The sequence below is a fragment of the Oncorhynchus mykiss genome, chromosome 12, assembly GCF_057628025.1.
Source record: "Oncorhynchus mykiss isolate SJ-2025 chromosome 12, ASM5762802v1, whole genome shotgun sequence".
Lineage (NCBI taxonomy): Eukaryota > Metazoa > Chordata > Actinopteri > Salmoniformes > Salmonidae > Oncorhynchus > Oncorhynchus mykiss.
Genome location: NC_143033.1, coordinates 16558000 through 16578199, shown reverse-complemented (window position 1 = coordinate 16578199; position 20200 = coordinate 16558000). Strand labels below are relative to the sequence as shown.

At 39.7% G+C, this 20200-nt stretch overlaps 1 protein-coding gene across 1 annotated transcript in view; it reads left to right on the top strand.

Annotated features, from left to right (window-relative positions):
• Window positions 1-3600: 3600 nt before the first annotated feature.
• LOC110537048 (calcium/calmodulin-dependent protein kinase type IV) overlaps window positions 3601-20200 on the top strand; it is a 35097-nt gene continuing 18497 nt past the window's right edge. Inside the window, exon 1 of the mRNA XM_021622763.3 lies at window positions 3601-4057. Coding sequence (XP_021478438.1) covers window positions 3936-4057 — 122 coding nt within the window. The 5' untranslated portion in view covers window positions 3601-3935. The remainder of the gene's footprint in view (window positions 4058-20200) is intronic.

Below are 20200 nucleotides of genomic sequence, written 5' to 3'. Positions count from 1 at the left end.
TCAAATACAATTAAATGTTTTATTAAGAAAACATGTTTGACTTGATATGTAGTTCTGTTGTTTCACTCTTAAACTAAGCCCAGTTTTGTTGAGTACCTGAATTCAAATGGTATCTTTACAGAACATGAACAATGTGTTTTTGACTTCACAGCACCACAGACACACTTTGTTTCAAAGGTTCATAACGTGTGTATTTCCTGTATGGTTTGTCTTACTTCCGAGTTTCCTTCACCAGCTCCGTATAGTTTCTCTCTCGCTCTCTCTCTCTCCCTCTCTCTCTATCTGCATCTCAGACTGATCACCCAGGAACCAGAATTCATGGAGGAGGCATCTAGAGTATCTGAGAAACTGGAGGAGATGTGGACATCCATGCAGACACTTTTCAATCAGAGCCTGTGTTTGCTGTCATACACCAAGAGTGCACTGCGTTGAAGTGTGCCTCTCCCAAACAACCCTCGTTCATTTTTATTTTATTTATCTGGTTTTTCACAGCGATCTATGTATACATCTCTGTAGAGCATTGTGGACTATAGTTTCACACTTGATGCAAGAGAAGTTGGCCACATTTTATATTATATATTATATGCTCTAATGCTTTTGTAATGGTCTAACAAATATGATGTTCAATGAAACCGTGATTGACCAAAACCTGATGTAACTACCTTTTTTAAAATAGACATCATGATTGTTATCATTGTATTACTCCAGATTGTTTTCACTTTATGTTATTACCCTAATACAATTTGATGTTCATTGGTTCAGCATGAGTTACCACATTTTAAGATGTTCCCTGCTGTCTCGATGGTACACAGCACAGTAATGAGGATTATACAGAGGACAAAATAGATGTGTACATGTACTGTACTCCATAGACAAATCGGATACATCAATATATTTTCACAGTCCTGTTGGGGATTATAGTTTTTGTCTCACAACGACAGAGCAGGTAGTGGATCAAATGGTGTCTGTGTGTCCCCCTCTGTAGCTAGGCTTTGCTGGAGTCCTGGAGGATGACTATGCATGGTTTGGGCTTGGGACAGAGGGTTAGACAAGCCCTTCATTTGAATGTGTTTCGATGGTAATCAAGATAAAACAGTTAAATATTTTATATATTACATTACATTTTCCACATGTTGTTTTGTTACAGCCTGAACATTGTGTCACTGCCCTACACACAGTACCCCATAATGTGGAATTATGTTTTTAGACATTTTTACAAATTAATACAAAATGAAAAGCTAAAATGTCTTGAGCCAATAAGTGTTCAAGCACTTTGTTATGGCAAGCCTAAATATGTTCAGGAGTAAAAATGTGATTAACAAGTTGCATTGATTTATCTGTGTGCAATAATGGTACTTTTTGAATGACTACCTAATTTATAAACCCCACACACAATTATCTGAAAGGTCCCTCAGTTGAGCAGTGAATTTTAAACACCGGTTCCACCACAAAGACCAGCAGGGTTTTCCAATGCCTTGCAAGGAAGGGCACCTATTGGCAGATGGGTAAAAACGAAGAAAGCATTCATTAATAATGGCCGGAACAGAGCAAATGGAATGGCATCAAACACCTGGGAACTGTGTTTGATGTATTTGATACCATTCCGCTCCACTCATTACCATGAGCCCATTCTCCCCAATTAAGGTACCACCAACCTCCTGTGGTATCAATACACCCAGTCACTACAAAGATACAGGTGTCCTTCCTAACTCAGTTCCCCGAGAAGAAGGAAACAGCTCAGGAATTTCACGATGACGCCAATGATGACTTTACAACAGTTAGAGTTGAATTGCTGTGATATGAGAAAACAGGATGGATCAGCAACATTGTAGTTACTCCACAATACTAACCAAAATGACAGAGTTAAAATATGTAAGCCAATATTCCAAAACATCCATCCTGTTTGCAGTTAGGCACTAAAGTAAAACTGCAAAAAAAATGGCAAAGAAATCTACTTTGTCCTTGAATACAAAGCCCTCTATTTGGGGCAAATCCAACACATCACTGATTACAACTCTTCATTTTTTTCAAGCGTGGTGGTGGCTGCATCATGTTATGGGTATGCTTGCTATCGGCAAGGACTACAGAGTTTTTTTTTTAGGGTGAAAATAAACAATGGAGCTAAGCACAGGCAAAATCCTAGAAAACTTGGTTCTGTCTGCTTTCCAAAAGACAGACAAATTCACCTTTCAGCAGGACAATAACCTAAAACACAAGGCAAAATAGTTGCTTGCCAAGACTACATTAAATGTTCCTGAGTGGCCTAGTTACAGTTTGGACTTAAATCAGCTTGAAAATCTATGGCAAGACTCGAAAATGACTATCTAGCAACGATCAACAACCAACTTGACAGAATTGTCAGATTCTGACCAACTTGACATATTGAAGAATTGTTTTTATTTCACCTTTATTTAACCAGGTAGGCTAGTTGAGAACAAGTTCTCATTTGCAACTGCGACCTGGCCAAGATAAAGCATAGCAGTGTGAACAGACAACACAGAGTTACATATGGAGTAAACACTTAACAAGTCAATAACACAGTAGAAAAAAAAGAGAGTCTATATACATTGTGTGCAAAAGGCATGAGGAGGTAGGCGGATAATTACAATTTTGCAGATTAACACCGGAGTGATAAATGATCAGATGGTCATGTACAGGTAGAGATATTGGTGTGCAAAAGAGCAGAAAAGTAAATAAATATAAACAGTATGGGGATGAGGTAGGTAAAATTGGGTGGGCTATTTACCGATAGACTATGTTACAGCTGCAGCGATCGGTTAGCTGCTCAGATAGCAGATGTTTGAAGTTGGTGAGGGAGATAAAAGTCTCCAACTTCAGCGATTTTTGCAATTCATTCCAGTCACAGGCAGCAGAGAACTGGAACTAAAGGCGGCCAAATGAGGTGTTGGCTTTAGGGACGATCAGTGAGATACACCTGCTGGAGCGCGTGCTACGGGTGGGTGTTAAAATAATAATGTGAACATGTTGAACAAACCAGATGTGCAAAGCTCTTAGAGACTTACCCAGAAATACTCACAGTTGTAGGTGATTTTAACATGTATTGACTTGGGTGTGAATACTTATGTAAATTAGATTATATTTAATTTTCAATAAACGTGCAAACATTTCAAAAACATGTTTTCACTTTGTCATTATGGGGTATTGTGTGTAGATGGGTGAGATGTTTTTATTTGTATTAATCTATTTTATATTCAGGCTGTAACGTGGAATAAGTCTAGGTGTATGAATACTTTCTGAAGGCACTGTACCTACATCTTACTCAGATGTCTTGCATCTTCGACAAATATGAAAGTGTTATAATTGAAAGGTACGTGTTATTTACTGAGCATCAATTGCATTTCTGTTATTTGTCAGTATTAATTATCTTTAAAAGATCAATTAAAATATTTCCTGTTTATTGTAGGGCTGTAAAATCTGTATTTAATTATTTATTTTTTGGCCCTCAATATACACATTTTTGTGGAAATAATTACGGTATAATTACATAGTTCAAATGGTATTTATGTGTCATAAAAAGCACCACAATGATTATGGTAACACACATTACGTACTTGATTGTGACCTCAGGTAAAGATAACTACAATGTTTTTGGATGTTAGAGCGGCGACAGTAAGACCCGGTGGAAACCTCAAACGCAGACTCCTCTCTGTATACTTGCCTTTCCAGTACACTTGCATTACGGTAGCGAAGCGGGCTGGTGGCTGTCAATAATATGCATTTAGGACCAATTTCATTCACTACGTTACCCAGTCCTTCAAATAGTATTGTAACTGATGTTTATATTCTTCCATACGGGTTCGTTTTGGAAGGTTTCAAACTCGCTTTTCTTCACGCCACTGTAACTGAGTCAAGCATTGAATCGCAGCAGGGGAGAAGAGCTGTCAAGATATTTTAATCCGTCTTGCTAGCTGGTGATGCGTAAAGTCACTATACCCTCGTCCAGAGCAGGGGCATCCCCAGCTCCAGACTACTGGATAGATGGATCGAAGAAGGAGACCCTGGCTGACTACTATGAGTTGGAGTCCGAATTGGGACGGTGAGCATATCTCTGTACGGGTACTGTACTCAGGGTTCTCATGTTTGTCTGCTAGTGTTTTATGGTCTAATCTATAGTCCTAAAAATGTATTGGGCTACTTAGTAAACATGTGATGGAAGGATATGGTAAATGGTATTGCATCTAATGCATTACCTCTATTTTGCTGTTTTCAATGGAAATGTAATCTACACACGGACTCTCCCTCCCTCTCACACACACGCATACACATACACACCGGAGAAAGAGAGTGCAGTGGGTTACCACAATTTCCTGCTTATCCCCTGATGCTTTGGCTAAATGAAACTATTATTCTACAGCAACAATCTAGCAATGCATGTAATTGTCATCTAAAGGATTGACAAATAGTTGTAAAAGTTATTAAAGGAACAGTTGAAGTTGGAAGTTTACATACGCCTTAGCCAAATACATTTAAACTAAATTTTTCACAATTTCTGACATTTAATCCTAGTAAAACTTCTGTTTTAGGTCAGTTAGGATCACCACTTTATTTTAAGAATGTGGGTCAGAAGTTTACATACACTCAATTAGTATTTGGTAGCATTGCCTTTAAATGGTTTAACTTTGGTCAAATGTTTCGGGTAGCCTTCCACAAGCTTCCCACAATAAATTGGGTGAATTTTGGCCCATTCCTCCTGACAGCTAGTGTAACTGAGTCAGGTTTGTAGGCCTCCTTGCTCACACATGCTTTTTCAGTTCTGCCCACAAATTGTCTATAGAATTGAGGTCAGGGCCCTGTGATGGCCACTCCAATAACTTGACTTTGTTGTCCTTAAGCCATTTTGCCTCAACTTTGGAAGTATGCTTGGGGTCATTGTCCATTTGGAAGACCCATTTGCGACCAAGCTTAACTTCATGACTGATGTCTTGAGATGTTGCTTTAATATAATCTACATAATTTTCCATCATCATGATGCCATCTATTTTGTTAAGTGCACCAGTCCCTCCTGCAGCAAAGCACCCCTACAACATGATGTTGCCACCCCCGTGCTTCACGGTTGGGATGGTGTTCTTCGGCTTGCAAGCGTCCACCTTTTTCCTCCAAACATATGGCCAAACAGTTCTATTTTTGTTTCATCAGACCAGAGGACATTTCTCCAAAAACTGGCTTTTTTTTGTCCCCATAAACTGGCTTTTTTTATGGCGGTTTTGGAGCAGTGGCCTTTCAGGTTATGTCGATATTGGACTCGTTTTACTGTTGATATAGATACTTTTGTACCTGTTTCCTCCAGCATCTTCACAAGGTCCTTTGCTGTTGTTCTTGGATTGATTTGTACTTTTCGCACCAAAGTACATTCATCTTTAGGGGACAGAATGACACTGAGTTTGAAATACATCAAATTGACTCAAATTATGTCAATTAGTCTATCAGAAGCTTCTAAAGCCATGATCTGGAATTTTCCAAGCTGTTTAAAGCCACACTTATTTTACCAGGCAAGTCAGTTAAGAACACATTCTTATTTTCAATGACAGCCTAGTGGGTTGACTGCCTGTTCAGGGGCAGAATGACAGATTTGTACCTTGTCAGCTCGGGTATTTGAACTTGCAACCTTCCGGTTACTAGTCCAACACTCTGACTAGGCTATCCTGCCGCCCGTTTGGAGCTGGAGTTGTGATACAGTGAATTATAAGTTAAATAATCTGACTGTAAACAATTGCTGGAAAAATTACTTGTGTCATGCACAAAGTAGATGTCCTAACTGACTTGCCAAAACTATAACAAGAAATTTGTGGAGTGGTTGAATAACAAGTTTTAATGACTCCAACCTAAGTGTTATGTGAACTTCCGACTTCAACTGTATGTAATGTTTATACAGTGTCTTCAGAAAGTATTCACACCCCTTGACTTTTTCCAGATGTTATTGTGTTATTGGGAATTTAAAATGTATTACCCCATAATGTCAACGTGGAATTATGATTTTAGACATTTGTACAAATTAATTAAAAATGAGAAGAGAGTGAATAAGTATTCAACCCCTTTGTTATGGCAAGCCTAAATCTGTTCAGGAGTAAACACGTGCTTAACAAGTCACATAAGTTGCCTGGACTCACTCTGTGTGCAATAATAGTGTTTAACAATATTTTTTAATGACTACCTCGTCTCTGTACACCAAACATACAATGATCTGTAAGGTCCCTCAGTCGAGCAGTGAATTCCAAACACAGATTTAACCACAATGACCAGGGAGGTTTTCCAATGCCTCACAAAGAAGGGCACCTATTGGTAGATGATTTTAAAAAAGCAGACATTGACTATCCCTTTGAACATGGTGAAGTTATTAATTACACTTTGGATGGTGTATCGATACACCCAGTCACTACAAAGACACAGGCATCCTTCCTATCTCCGTTGCCGGAGAGGAAGGAAACTGGTCAGGGATTTCACCATTAGGCCTCTGGTGACAGAGTGGAAAGAATGAAGCCTGTACAGAATAACAATATTCCAAAACTTGCATCCTGTTTGCAATAAGGCACTAAAGTAAAAATATGGCAAAGAAATTAACTTTATGTCCTGATTACAAATAGTTATGTTTGAGGCAAATCCAACACATCAGTAAGTACCACTCTTCACATTTTCAAGCATTGTGGTGGTTGCATCATGTTATGGGTGTTATTGTCATTTGTGAGGACTAGGGTGTTTTTTAGGATAAAAAGAAATGGAAAAGAGCTATGTACAGGCAAAATCCTAGAGGAAAACTTGGTTCTGTCTGCTTTCCAACAGACACTGTGAGACAATAACCAAATGCACCTTTCATCAGGATGAGGAAGAGCTCAGTTTGTTGTTTTGGAAAGTTTTGAAAGTTTCTTGAAAAGTTTCTTAGTTGCTAGCTACCTTTTTGAGTTTGGATCCCGTGATGCGCTTGGCATGAGTTTCTGGGACTGCTACTATCTGTCCCGTGATCCTGCCAACCAAGGCCGGGTCTTAGGAGTGTGTTTTGCATAGCAGCTAGCCTAGCTGCTAGCTAGCAGCCTATCAAGCTAGCAGGGTTTTCTTCAGGGCTCGTACGCAGCCTGCGAACCGGTTAGCCTTTGTAACTGGGACCGCGGATTGTCCCGGGCTTGTGGCTGTCTAGACCCCTGCTGTTTGTTGTTGTATGGAACTGCGAAGGGTAACAGAGTAGCCTACATTGCTAACATGACAAAGACCAAAGCCGGTGGGAGTACCGTTGAGGACAGTGTTGTCTGTCTATCACAGCTGAAGGATATTTTAAGCTAACCTGAAGAACAGTTTGCAGTTCTCACTGGGTCAGCTCGGTGAGTTTAAACAGGAGGACGACAAGATGACAGCAATCTGCAATTCATTGAGAGAGGACCGTAGTTCTGTATGTGAATCCATGATAACAATGACAGAGAAATCTGATCATCTCGAGGGACAATCAAGGCAAAAAAACATGGTTGTGGACGGAATTGCAGAGTCTCCACATGAGACCTGGATGGAGTCTGAGGATAAAGTGAGGGAAATGATCTCGGAGAAACTGAAGATGGATCACAGGAAGATTGTGATGGAGCGCGCCCTCAGAACTGGAAAACCCACCACCGGCCCAGGTGACAGGCCCAGTGGTCAAGTTCCTGAAGTTCAAGGACAAGGTAGCTGTTCTGGACAGGAAATAACTTATCCCAGCCATGAAAGCTGCCAGAGCGTGTTGGGACATGGCTTACATCCACTATGACAGGCTCATTGTCCGGCCCAGGTGTCAGGCCCAGGGCGATAGTGGTCAAGTTCCTGAAGTTCAAGGACAAGGTAGCTGTTCTGGACAGGAAATAACTTATCCCAGCCTGGAAGGGATGAGAGAGCCAAGCATATGGGTTTTCAGCTTCAACCCCGCAGCACACACACACACACCAACTGATTAATGGACTTCTGAATGTATATCTTTTTTTCTTGCTATGTTTTCTCTTTTCCATGTTATGTCTATCTCTGATAAGCTACCCAGGAAAGGGTAGCCCATATTAATATATGTAGCCTTAAAAATAAGGTTCACACAATCAATAACTTACTAACATCAGATAACATTCATGTATGATCAATTTCTGAGACTCACTTAGATAATTAATTTGATCTGACTGGTTGACTTACTGCAAATGGAGAAATTGTGTGATTAAACTCAACAAAAAGAAGAATAAACTGTATTATGAAGCCAAGATCAATGATTTTTCTGTGCAGTCTTTAACCTGGCTTTTCAACCTCTGCCATATTGTGGATTCAGGCTATCTATCTAATAGAACTTAGAGGGTTTTCTTTAATGGAAGCTTCTCTAATGTCAAACATGTAAAGTGTGGTGTACCGCAGGGCAGCTCTCTAGGCCCACTACTCTTTTCTATTTTTACCAATGACCTGCCAATGGCATTAAACAAAGCATGTGTGTCCATGTATGCTAATGATTCAACCATATACACATCAGCAACCACAGCTAATGAAGTCACTGAAACCCTTCACAAAGAGTAGCAGTCTGTTTTGGAATGGGTGGCCAGTAATATACTAAAACTAAGAGCATTGTATTTGGTACAAATCATTCCCTAAGTTCTAGACCTTAAATGAATCTGGTAATGAATGGTGCTGCTGTTGATCAAGTTGAGGAGACTAAATTACTTACTGTTACCATAGATTGTACATTGTCATGGTCGAAACATATAGATTCAATGGTTTTAAAGATAGGGAGAGGTCTGTCCGTAATAAAGAGATGCTCTGCTTTTTTGACATCACATTCCAGAAAGCAAGTCCTGCAGGCTATAGTTTTTTCTTATCTTGATTATTGTCCAGTTGTGTGGTCGAGTGCTGCAAGGAAAGACCTAGTTAAGCTGCAGCTGGCCCAGAACAGAGCTGCACATCTTGCTCTTCATTGTAATTAGAGGGCTTATATAAATACTATGCATGACAGTCTCTCTTGGCTAAGAGGTGAGGGGAGACTGACTGCATCACTTATTTTTATTAAAAAAATGAATGTGTTGAAAATCCCAATTTCTTTGCATAGTCAACTTACACACAGCTCTGACACACACACCCACCAGACATGCCACCAGGGGTCTTTTCACAGTCCCCAAATCTAGAACAATTTCAAGAAAGTGTACAGGATTATATAGAGCCATTATTGCATGAAACTCCCTTCCATCTCATGTTGCTCAAATGAACAGCAAACCTGGTTAAAAAAACAGATAAAGCAACACCTCACAATGCCTCTCCCATATTTGACTTAGATAGTTTGTGTGTATGCATTGATATGTAGGCTACGTGTGCCTTTTTAAAATTGATGTAGAGCTGTCCTTGAGCTGTTCTTGTCTATACATGTTCTGTATTACAGTGGGGCAAAAAAGTATTTAGTCAGCCACCAATTGTGCAAGTTTTCCCACTTAAAAAGATGAGAGAGGCCTCTAATTTTCATCATAGGTACACTTCAACTATGACAGACAAAATGAGAAAAAAATCCAGATAATCACATTGTAGGATTTGTTAGGAATTTATTTGCAAATTATGGTGGAAAATAAGTATTTGGTCACCTACAAACAAGCAAGATTTCTGACTCTCACAGACCTGTAACTTCTTCTTTAAGAGCTCCTCTGTCCTCCACTCGTTACCTGTATTAATGGCACCTGTTTGAACTTGTTATCAGTATAAAAGACACCTGTACACAACCTCAAACAGTCACACTCCAAACTCCACTATGGCCAAGACCAAAGAGCTGTCAAAGGACACCAGAAACAAAATTGTAGACCTGCACCAGGCTGGGAAGACTGAATCTGCAATAGATAAGTAGCTTGGTTTGAAGAAATCAAATGTGGGAGCAATTATTAGGAAATGGAAGACATACAAGACCACTGATAATCTCCCTCGATCTGGGGCTCCACGCAAGATCTCACCCCGTGGGGTCAAAATGATCACAAGAACGGTGAGCAAAAATCCCAGAACCACCTAGAATCACCTGCAGAGAGCTGGGACCAAAGTAACAAAGCCTACCATCAGTAACACACTACGCTCCCAGGGACTCAAATCCTGCAGTGCCAGACGTGTCCCCCTGCTTAAGCCAGTACATGTCCAGGCCCATCTGAAGTTTGCTAGAGAGCATTTGGATGATCCAGAAGAAGATTGGGAGAATGTCATATGGTCAGATGAAACCAAAATATAACTTTTTGGTAAAAACTCAACTTGTCGTGTTTGGAGGACAAAGAATGCTGAGTTGTATCCAAAGAACACCATACCTACTGTGAAGCATGGGGGTGGAAACATCATGCTTTGGGGCTGTTTTTCTGCAAAGGGACCAGGACGACTGATCCGTGTAATGGAAAGAATGAATGGGTCCATATATCATGAGATTTTGAGTGAAAACCTCCTTCCATCAGCAAGGGCATTGAAGATGAAACATGGCTGGGTCTTTCAGCATGACAATGATCCCAAACACACCGCCCGGGCAACGAAGGAGTGGCTTCGTAAGAAGCATTTCAAGGTCCTGGAGTGGCCTAGACAGTCTCCAGATCTCAACCCCATAGAAAATCTTTGGAGGGAGTTGAAAGTCCGTGTTGCCCAGCAACAGCCCCAAAACATCACTGCTCTAGAGGAGATCTGCATGGAGGAATGGGCCAAAATACCAGCAACAGTGTGTGAAAACCTTGTGAAGACTTACAGAAAACATTTGACCTCTGTCATTGCCAACAAAGGGTATATAACAAAGTATTCAGATAAACTTTTGTTATTGACCAAATACTTATTTTCCACCATAATTTGCAAATAAATTCATTAAAAATCCTACAATGTAATTTTCTGCATTTTTTTTTCTCATTTTGTCTGTCATAGTTGAAGTGTACCTATGATGAAAATTACAGGCCATCATTGTCAGTTAGAGAACTTGCACAATTGGTGGCTGACTAAATACTTGTTTGCCCCACAGTATGTCATATTTCATGTTTTGTGTGGACCCCAGGAAGAGTAGCTTCTGCTTTCGCAACAGCTAATGGGGATCCTAATAAAATACCAAATACCAAACCTAGAACACTAGGCCAAATACACACTGGAGTTGCTTACCAAGACAACATTTAATGTTCCTGGGCCTAGTGTCAGCTTAAATCAGCTTGGCAAACGATGGAAAGACTTGCAAATGGCTGTCTAGCAATGATCAACAACTAACAGAGCTTGAAGAATCTTTTCAAGAATAATGTGGAAATATTGTACAAACCAGGTGTGTAAAAGGCCTTGAGATTTACTTGAAAGACACCCAGCTGTAATAGCTGCCAAAGGTGATTCTAACACATATTGACTCAGGGGATTGAATACTTATGTAATCAAGATATGTTTTATTTTTCTTAAATGTTTTACAAATGTCATAATTTTCCTTCCACTGACATTAGAGTATTTTGTCTAGATCGTTGACAAAAAATGTATTTTTATCCCACTTTGTAATGTAGAAAAAGTCAAGGTGTGTGAATACTTCCTGAAGGCACTGTATATATACTGTCCATTTCCATTTTTATTATACCGATAATTGTTATTTATGACCATGGTCCATTTGGAAAATCTTTAACATCATAGCACTTTGCTGTAGAACTGTCAACACTTTCAAAGCATGAACAATAGATACAAATAATTCCCTCGTCACTTTTGCTTGTGAGTCATAGTGGCCAAATTAACATATTGTCCTCATTTGAGATACTCTGTGGATTTCATAAGAGCAATGTGGATGTCACCTACTACCGAAACAGTCTCTAGACAATGACACTGTGATACACCAGCAACAGCACATGTTTATGATTTCATAGCAGATTATAACAGATACATTTTGGTGGTCTGGTGACAGCATATATTGAGAGTATGTGGTTTGGTGCGTGTGATATTTTATTTGCTTTTGTTTACCCCTAACCTTCGGAGAGAGGGTGAGATATAGAAACATACAATAGGGCAGGCTGTGTTTCAATGAAGTACATTCAATATTATCAAATAGTATCGTAATATGAGGTGTGCTGCTTGAGGTTTAGGACTACAGTCTAAACCAAAAGGTGCATTATTGATCGTTCACTTGCACTGCATAATATGTCTCTGTCTCTGCTGCAGGATCTATAAGAGCCCCATTCCGTATTCATAATGAATTGTATTATACAAGGCAGTCTGATAGCATCTGGACAACAGCTGTGCTTAAGGATCTGCCACTGAGCCCTAATCAGGGATATGGAATAGAGAGGGAATCTAATGCATAGGATCAGGGGAAATTAGAGCCATCTACAGAAGACCCATATGGAGCTGCTGTTGCTTCCCATGCTGTCGAAATGGGATGAAGCCGTCTGCTGTCTTTTGTGAGCAGAGAGATGGTGCCCTGTGGAGTTAGAATTCATTAAAGTTGGTAATTAATTTATCTGACAGGAAATAGGTGATATAGGGCTATATTTTAACAAACCTAACGCAATGGTAAATTTAAGCGCTGGCAGTAGCGCTATAGATTCGGGGAGTGTCAGAAATATTTTTAGCTATTTTCACAATCAGAATTATCGGGGCAGTTGCTGGCAGCGCGAAAGGGCTGAGCTTTGATGAATTAACAAGTTGTGGGTGTGTTGAGGCTTGGCCCCTCATTGGCCAATCAGAAAGTGCTCCATGGCTAAATATGTGGTTCCTTTACAGTCTTTTATGTATTGCCTTGGAATCAACTCCATTTCCAATGTTAGTCCTTTATAGTTTGTTTTATTTTGTTTCTGTAAGCTGTTTAACAATATAGACTATCTTTGCTAAATATGTTAATTTGAACCATCTGCAGTCCACATTGTTCTAAGTAATTGCATGTCTTCAATAGTATTCACACTGATATAGGGGCTAGGCCTACTGTAAATTACATTCATACTGATATAGGGTCTAGGCCTACTGTAAATTACATTCACACTGATATAGGGTCTAGGCCTACTGTAAATTACATTCACACTGATATAGGGACTGGGCCTACTGTAAATTACATTCACACTGATATAGGGGCTAGGCCTACTGTAAATGACATTCACACTGATATAGGGGCTAGGCCTACTGTAAATGACATTCACACTGATATAGGGGCTAGGCCTACTGTAAATTACATTCACACTGATATAGGGGCTAGGCCTACTGTAAATTACATTCACACTGATATAGGGGCTAGGCCTACTGTAAATTACATTCACATTGATATAGGGACTGGGCCTACTATAAATTACATTCACACTGATATAGGGGCTAGGCCTACTGTAAATTACATTCACACTGATATAGGGGCTACGCCTACTGTAAATTACATTCACACTGATATAGGGGCTAGGCCTACTGTAAATTACATTCACACTGATATAGGGGCTAGGCCTACTGTAAATTACATTCACACTGATATAGGGGCTAGGCCTACTGTAAATTACATTCACATTGATATAGGGCCTAGTTCTACTGTAAATTACATTCACACTGATATAGGGGCTAGGCCTACTGTAAATTACATTCACACTGATATAGGGGCCAGGCCTACTGTAAATTACATTCACACTGATATAGGGGCCAGGCCTACTGTAAATTACATTCACACTGATATAGGGATTGGGCCTACTGTAAATTACATTCACACTGATATAGGGGCTAGGCCTACTGTAAATTACATTCACACTGATATAGGGGCTAGGCCTACTGTAAATTACATTCACACTGATATAGGGGCTAGGCCTACTGTAAATTACATTCACACTGATATAGGGGCTAGGCCTACTGTAAATTACATTCACACTGATATAGGGGCTAGGCCTACTGTAAATTACATTCACACTGATATAGGGGCTAGGCCTACTGTAAATTACATTCACACTGATATAGGGACTGGGCCTACTGTAAATTACATTCACACTGATTTAGGGGCTAGGCCTACTATAAATTACATTCACACTGATATAGGGGCTAGGCCTACTGTAAATTACATTCACACTGATATAGGGGCTAGGCCTACTGTAAATTACATTCACACTGATATAGGGGCTAGGCCTTCTGTAAATTACATTCACATTGATATAGGGGCTAGGCCTACTGTAAATTACATTCACACTGATATAGGGGCTAGGCCTACTGTAAATTACATTCACACTGATATAGGGGCCAGGCCTACTGTAAATTACATTCACACTGATATAGGGGCCAGGCCTACTGTAAATTACATTCACACTGATATAGGGGCTGGGCCTACTGTAAATTACATTCACACTGATTTAGGGGCTAGGCCTACTATAAATTACATTCACACTGATATAGGGGCCAGGCCTACTGTAAATTACAATATGGATGAGCATGGACATGCCAAACTATGTCAATAAGCAAGATTTCATTCATTATTGATAAGGCCTAAAAAGAGAGCAAATAATTTTAATCAAATTCTTAACAAAAAAACTTATTTTAAATAGGCTGTCTAAATACACTTACAGGTACCATCATTTCTTCCTGTGGGCATATACAATTAAATATGTTTTACAGACATCCAAACTTTTCACAGTTGCTGAACAAAGATCCAATAGAAAGGGAGAATGTCCACTCACCGTTACACTGCTCCCAAACATGTTTTATATACAAATTGGAACCGTCTTACAGATCGCATTCACACTTCTCTAGAAGTTGCATTGCATGCGTGCCACAGACATTCTCACCATAAAACCAGGACAGTGAAAGATTCTAATAAGTTTGGTTTTAATCATATGAAACAAAAAACAAGCTGTTTGTTTTTTCAACAACAATAAATACATGTAAAATGTAATGACAAAATCGTCAGCACAAAAAAAAGATACATGCATTGCTGTTGAACCAGCCTTCGGTATAGTAGGCCTAGGGTAAGGGTAGCCTACGGGGGGCTTGGTTTTAAAAAATATGTAAAACTGTTACAGGAAAATAACTTCTAAGTACAAGGTTCACCGATATTCACCGAGGTTCTCATCTTTCCTTTCATGGTGGCATGGACACATGTAGGGGGTTTTAAGCACCTCCAACGCATTGTAATGAACACCAGGGGAGACAGAGAGCTGGTTTCAAGCGCAGGGTGCAGCAGGTGTTTATTTGCAAAGGACCACAGGGGCAGGCAGAAGGTCATACACAGGGGTCCAAAAGGGTAACAGTACAGGCAGGGAAAAGGCTAGTAACGTCGTCCGGGAGATCAGGCAATAGGTAGATAACAGGACATCCGATAGGCTAAAGTACAGGCAGGGAATAGGCATCGTTAGTGAGGCAGGCAAAAACTATCATACATGGGAGGAGTAATTCACAGGAAACTCAGCGCTCTGAAAGCAATGTGTCACAAAACAAACAATACCTCACAGTGATGGGGTGCAAATAACTGAACTAAATAGTGTGTGATAATGACATACAGGTGTGTGAACAGGTGATTAGAATTCAGGTGATTGGGATCTGGAGAGTGAGCTGCGTTCAGTGGATCTACATGATTGAGGGTGTGCGTTGGAAGCAGATGTTACAAGCATTGCTAAAATAATGTAGGCCTGCCTACAATACATAGAGTAAATACAAATGGAATGTCAGCTCACTGTTTTAATCCTCTCAAACTTGATATTTTAATAATGCTTTGGTGATTAAGATTTATTTCCAAGTGGTCTCAGGAGCCAAACCCTTTATTGACAGTCTTGACTAGCCTACTTGATTACATTGGGCAGGACAAAAAGAAAACAGACTTAATTGAGAGTAGGGGAGACTATGCTTGGTTTTTAATCAAATAAAATTAAATGGGGAAGAAGCATGAGTGTTTTATGTTTATAAATACGAAATATACAGGCCCCATATCACATATTGTTCCATGCGCATATGGGCAGTGTGCATCACGGCTGAATAGGCTGTTTCTACTGTCAAAATTCATGCCATAACCAACTATGTTACCCCTAAAACCAGCTTTTGGTTGTTCTTAAATATCCCTACAAGCGCTGCCTGAAAATAGCACTTTGGATCATGTTTTTAAGGACACGCCTCAAATATTTCCACACCCCTGTAAGTTGCCAAACCTGGCGTTAGGGCTGGAAAATGCTGGTGCACCAGTTTTTACATTTTTATTGAACCTTTATTTAACTAGGCAAGTCAGTCCTCTTGAACCTATAGGGGCGCTGTGTCATTATTGGATAAAAAGACGTGCCCGTTTTAAGCGCAATATTTTTTTTTGTTGTAAAAACGGAACATTTGCTATCTAACAGAGTCTCCTCATTGAAAACATCTGAAGTTCTTCAAAGGTAAATTATTTTATTTGAATGCTTTTATGGTTTTTTGTGGAAAATGTTGCATGCTGAATGCTAGGCTTAATGCAATGCTAGGCTATCAATACTCTTACACAAATGCTTGTTTAGCTATGGTTCAAAAGCATATTTTGAAAATCTGAGATGACAGTATTAACAAAAGGCTAAGCTTGAGAGCAAATAGATTCATTTCATTTCATTAGCCATTTTCATGAATAGTTTACGTTGTGTTATGCTAATGAGCTTGCTGATAGATTTACACAATCCTGGATACAGGGGTTTTTTCGTAGCTAAACGTGACGCAGAAAACGGAGCGATTTGTCCTAAACAAATAATCTTTCAGGAAAAACTGAACATTTGCTATCTGAGAGTCTCCTCATTGAAAACATCTGAAGTTCTTCAAAGGTAAATTATTTTATTTGAATGCTTTTCTGTTTTTTTGTGTAAATGTTGCCAGCTGAATGCTAACGCTAAATGCTACGCTAAATGCTACGTTAGCCATCAATACTGTTACACAAATGCTTGTTTTGCAATGGTTGAGAAGCATATTTTGAATATCTGAGATGACAGTGTTGTTAACAAAAGGCTAAGCTTGAGAGCTAGCATATTTATTTCATTTCATTTGCGATTTTCATGAATAGTTAACGTTGCATTATGGTAATGAGCTTGAGTCTGTATTCACGATCCCGGATCCGGGATGGGGAGATCAGAAAGGTTAAGAACAAATTCTTATTTACAATGACAGCCTACCAAAAAGCAAAAGGCTTCCTGCGGGGACAGAGGCTGGGATTAAAAATAAATATAAATACAAATATAGGACAGAACACACATCACGACAAGAGAGACCTAAGACAACAACACAGCATGGCAGCAACAACACAGCATGGTAGCAACACAAAATGGCAGCAGCACAACATGGTAGTAGTATAAAACAGGATGCAAACATTATTTGGCACAGACAACAGCACAAAGGGCAAGAAGGTAGAGACAACAATACATCACGCAAAGCAGCCACAACTGTCAGTAAGAGTGTTGATGATTGAGTCTTTGAATGAAGAGATGGAGATAACTGTCCAGTTTGAGTGTTTGTTGCAGCTTGTTCCAGTCGCTAGCTGCAGCGGACTGAAAAGAGGATCGCCCCAGGGATGTGTGTGCTTTGGGGACCTTTAACCTTTCTGATCTCCCCATCCCGGATCCGGGTTCGTGAATACAGACTCAAGCTCATTACCATAACGCAACGTTAACTATTCATGAAAATCGCAAATGAAATGAAATAAATATGCTAGCTCTCAAGCTTAGCCTTTTGTTAACAACACTGTCATCTCAGATTTTCAAAATATGCTTCTCAACCATTGCAAAACAAGCATTTGTGTAACAGTATTGATGGCTAACGTAGCATTTAGCATTAACATTCAGCTGGCAACATTTACACAAAAAAACAGAAAAGCATTCAAAAAAATCATTTACCTTTGAAGAACTTCAGATGTTTTCAATGAGGAGACTCTCAGATAGCAAATGTTCAGTTTTTCCTGAAAGATTATTTGTTTAGGACAAATCGCTCCGTTTTCTGCGTCACGTTTAGCTATGAAAAAAACCCTGTATCCAGGATTGTGTAAATCTATCAGCAAGCTCATTAGCATAACACAACGTTAACTATTTATGAAAATCGCAAATGAAATGAAATAAATATGCCATCTCTCAAGCTTAGCCTTTTGTAAACAACACTGTCATCTCAGATTTTCAAAATATGCTTCTCAACCATAGGAAAACAATAATTTGTGTAAAAGTAGCTAGCTAGAGTTAGCATTTCGCGTTAGCATTTAGCGTTAGCATTAGCGTTAGCATCCAGCACGCAACATTAACAAAAACATAAAAGCCTTCAAATAAAATCATTTACCTTTGAAGAACTTCTGATGTTTTCAATGAGGATACTCTCAGTTAGATAGCAGATGCTCAGTTTTTCCAAAAAGATTCCTTGTGTATTAGAAATAGCTCTGTTTTATACATCACATTTGGCCACCAAAAAAAATCCATAAATTCAGTCCTCAAAACGCAAACTTTTTTCCAAATTAACTCCATAATATCGACTGAAAACATGGCAAACGTTGTTTAGAATCAATCATCAAGGTGTTTTTCACATATCTCTTCATTGATACATCGTTCTTGGACACATGCTTTCTCCCCTGAATCAAATGGTAAAGTGGAAGCAGCTGGCAATTGCGCACCGAATTCGACGCAGGACACCAGGCGGACACTTGGGAAATGTAGTCTCTTATGGTCAATCTTCCAATGATATGCCTACAAATACGTCACAATGCTGCTAAGACCTTGGGCGAACGACAGAAAGTGTAGGCTCATTCGTTGCGCAATCACAGCCATATAAGGAGAGAATGGAAAACAGAGCTTCAGAAATTCTGCTAATTCCTGGGTGATGCATCATCTTGGTTTCGCCTGTAGAATGAGTTCTGGGGCACTTACAGACAAAATCTTTGCAGATTCTGAAACTTCAGAGTGTTTTCTTTCCAAAACTGTCAAGAATATGCATAGTCGAGCATCTTTTCGTGACAAAATATCGCGCTTAAAACGGGAACGTTTTTTATCCAAAAATGAAATAGCGCCCCTAGAGCTCTAAGAGGTTAACAGAATGTGACTGGCAGAACGGGTGTTGTATGTGGAGGATGAAGGCTGCAGTAGATATCTCAGATAGGGGGTTGTGAGGCCTAAGAAGGTTTTATAAACAAGCATCAACCAGGGGGTCTTGCGACAGGTATGCAGAGATGACCAGTTTACAGAAGAGTATAGAGTGCAGTGATGTGATGTGATGTGTCCTATAAGGAGCATTGGTGGAAAATCTGATGGACGAATGGTAAAGAACATCTAGCCGCTCGAGAGCATCCTTACCTGCCGATCTATAAATTAAGTCTCCGTAATCTAGCATGGGTAGGATGGTCATCTGAATCAGGGTAAGTTTGGCAGCTGGGGTGAAAGAGGAGCGATTACGATAGAGGAAACCAAGTCTAGATTTAACTTTAGCTTGCAGCTTTGATATGTGTTGAGAGACGGACAGTGTACCGTCTTGCCATACTTCCAAATACTTGTATGAGGTGACTACCTCAAGCTCTAAACCATCAGAGGTTGTAATCACACCTGTGGGGAGAGGGGCATTCTTCTTACCAAACCACATGACCTTTGTTTTGGAGGTCATGTGGTTTGGTAAGAAGAATGCCCCTCTCCCCACAGGTGAGACGAAATTGCAAAGTAATGTGCGTGTGACACTAGCGCCTCCTTAACGCCAGCCGAAAAAAGAGCCCATTGCATTATACTTAAAGTTGAATATAGGCTATCCCTGTTGGCTCAGATGGGTTTAGATTACAGGAGTTAACAGTACCAAAAACCGTATTGTTACTATAGGGGGTCTTACACTTTCTAAGGTGAGGCCGATGTGTTTGATCAGACTAACTATATGCCTGCAAGCTTGACAAGTGGCAAAATATCTCTTAGCGCTGGCGAGTTCAATGTTGAACATATACAGTTGAAGTCAGAAGTTTACATACACTTTGGTTGGAGTCATTAAAACTCGATTTTCAACCACTCCACAAATTTCTTGTTAACAAACTATAGTTTTGGCAAGTCGGTTAGGACAAATACTTTGTGCATGACAGAAGTAATTTTCCAACAATTGTTTACAGACAGATTATTTCACTTATAATTCATTGTATCACAATTCCAGTGGGTCAGAAGTTTACATACACTAAGTTGACTGTGCCTTTAAACAGCTTGGAAAATTCCAGAAAATAATGTCATGGCTTTAGAAGCTTCTGATAGGCTAATTTACATAATTTGAATCAATTAGAGGTGTGCCTGTGGATGTATTTCAAGGCCTACCTTCAAACTCAGGGCCTCTTTGCTTGACATCATGGGAAAATCTA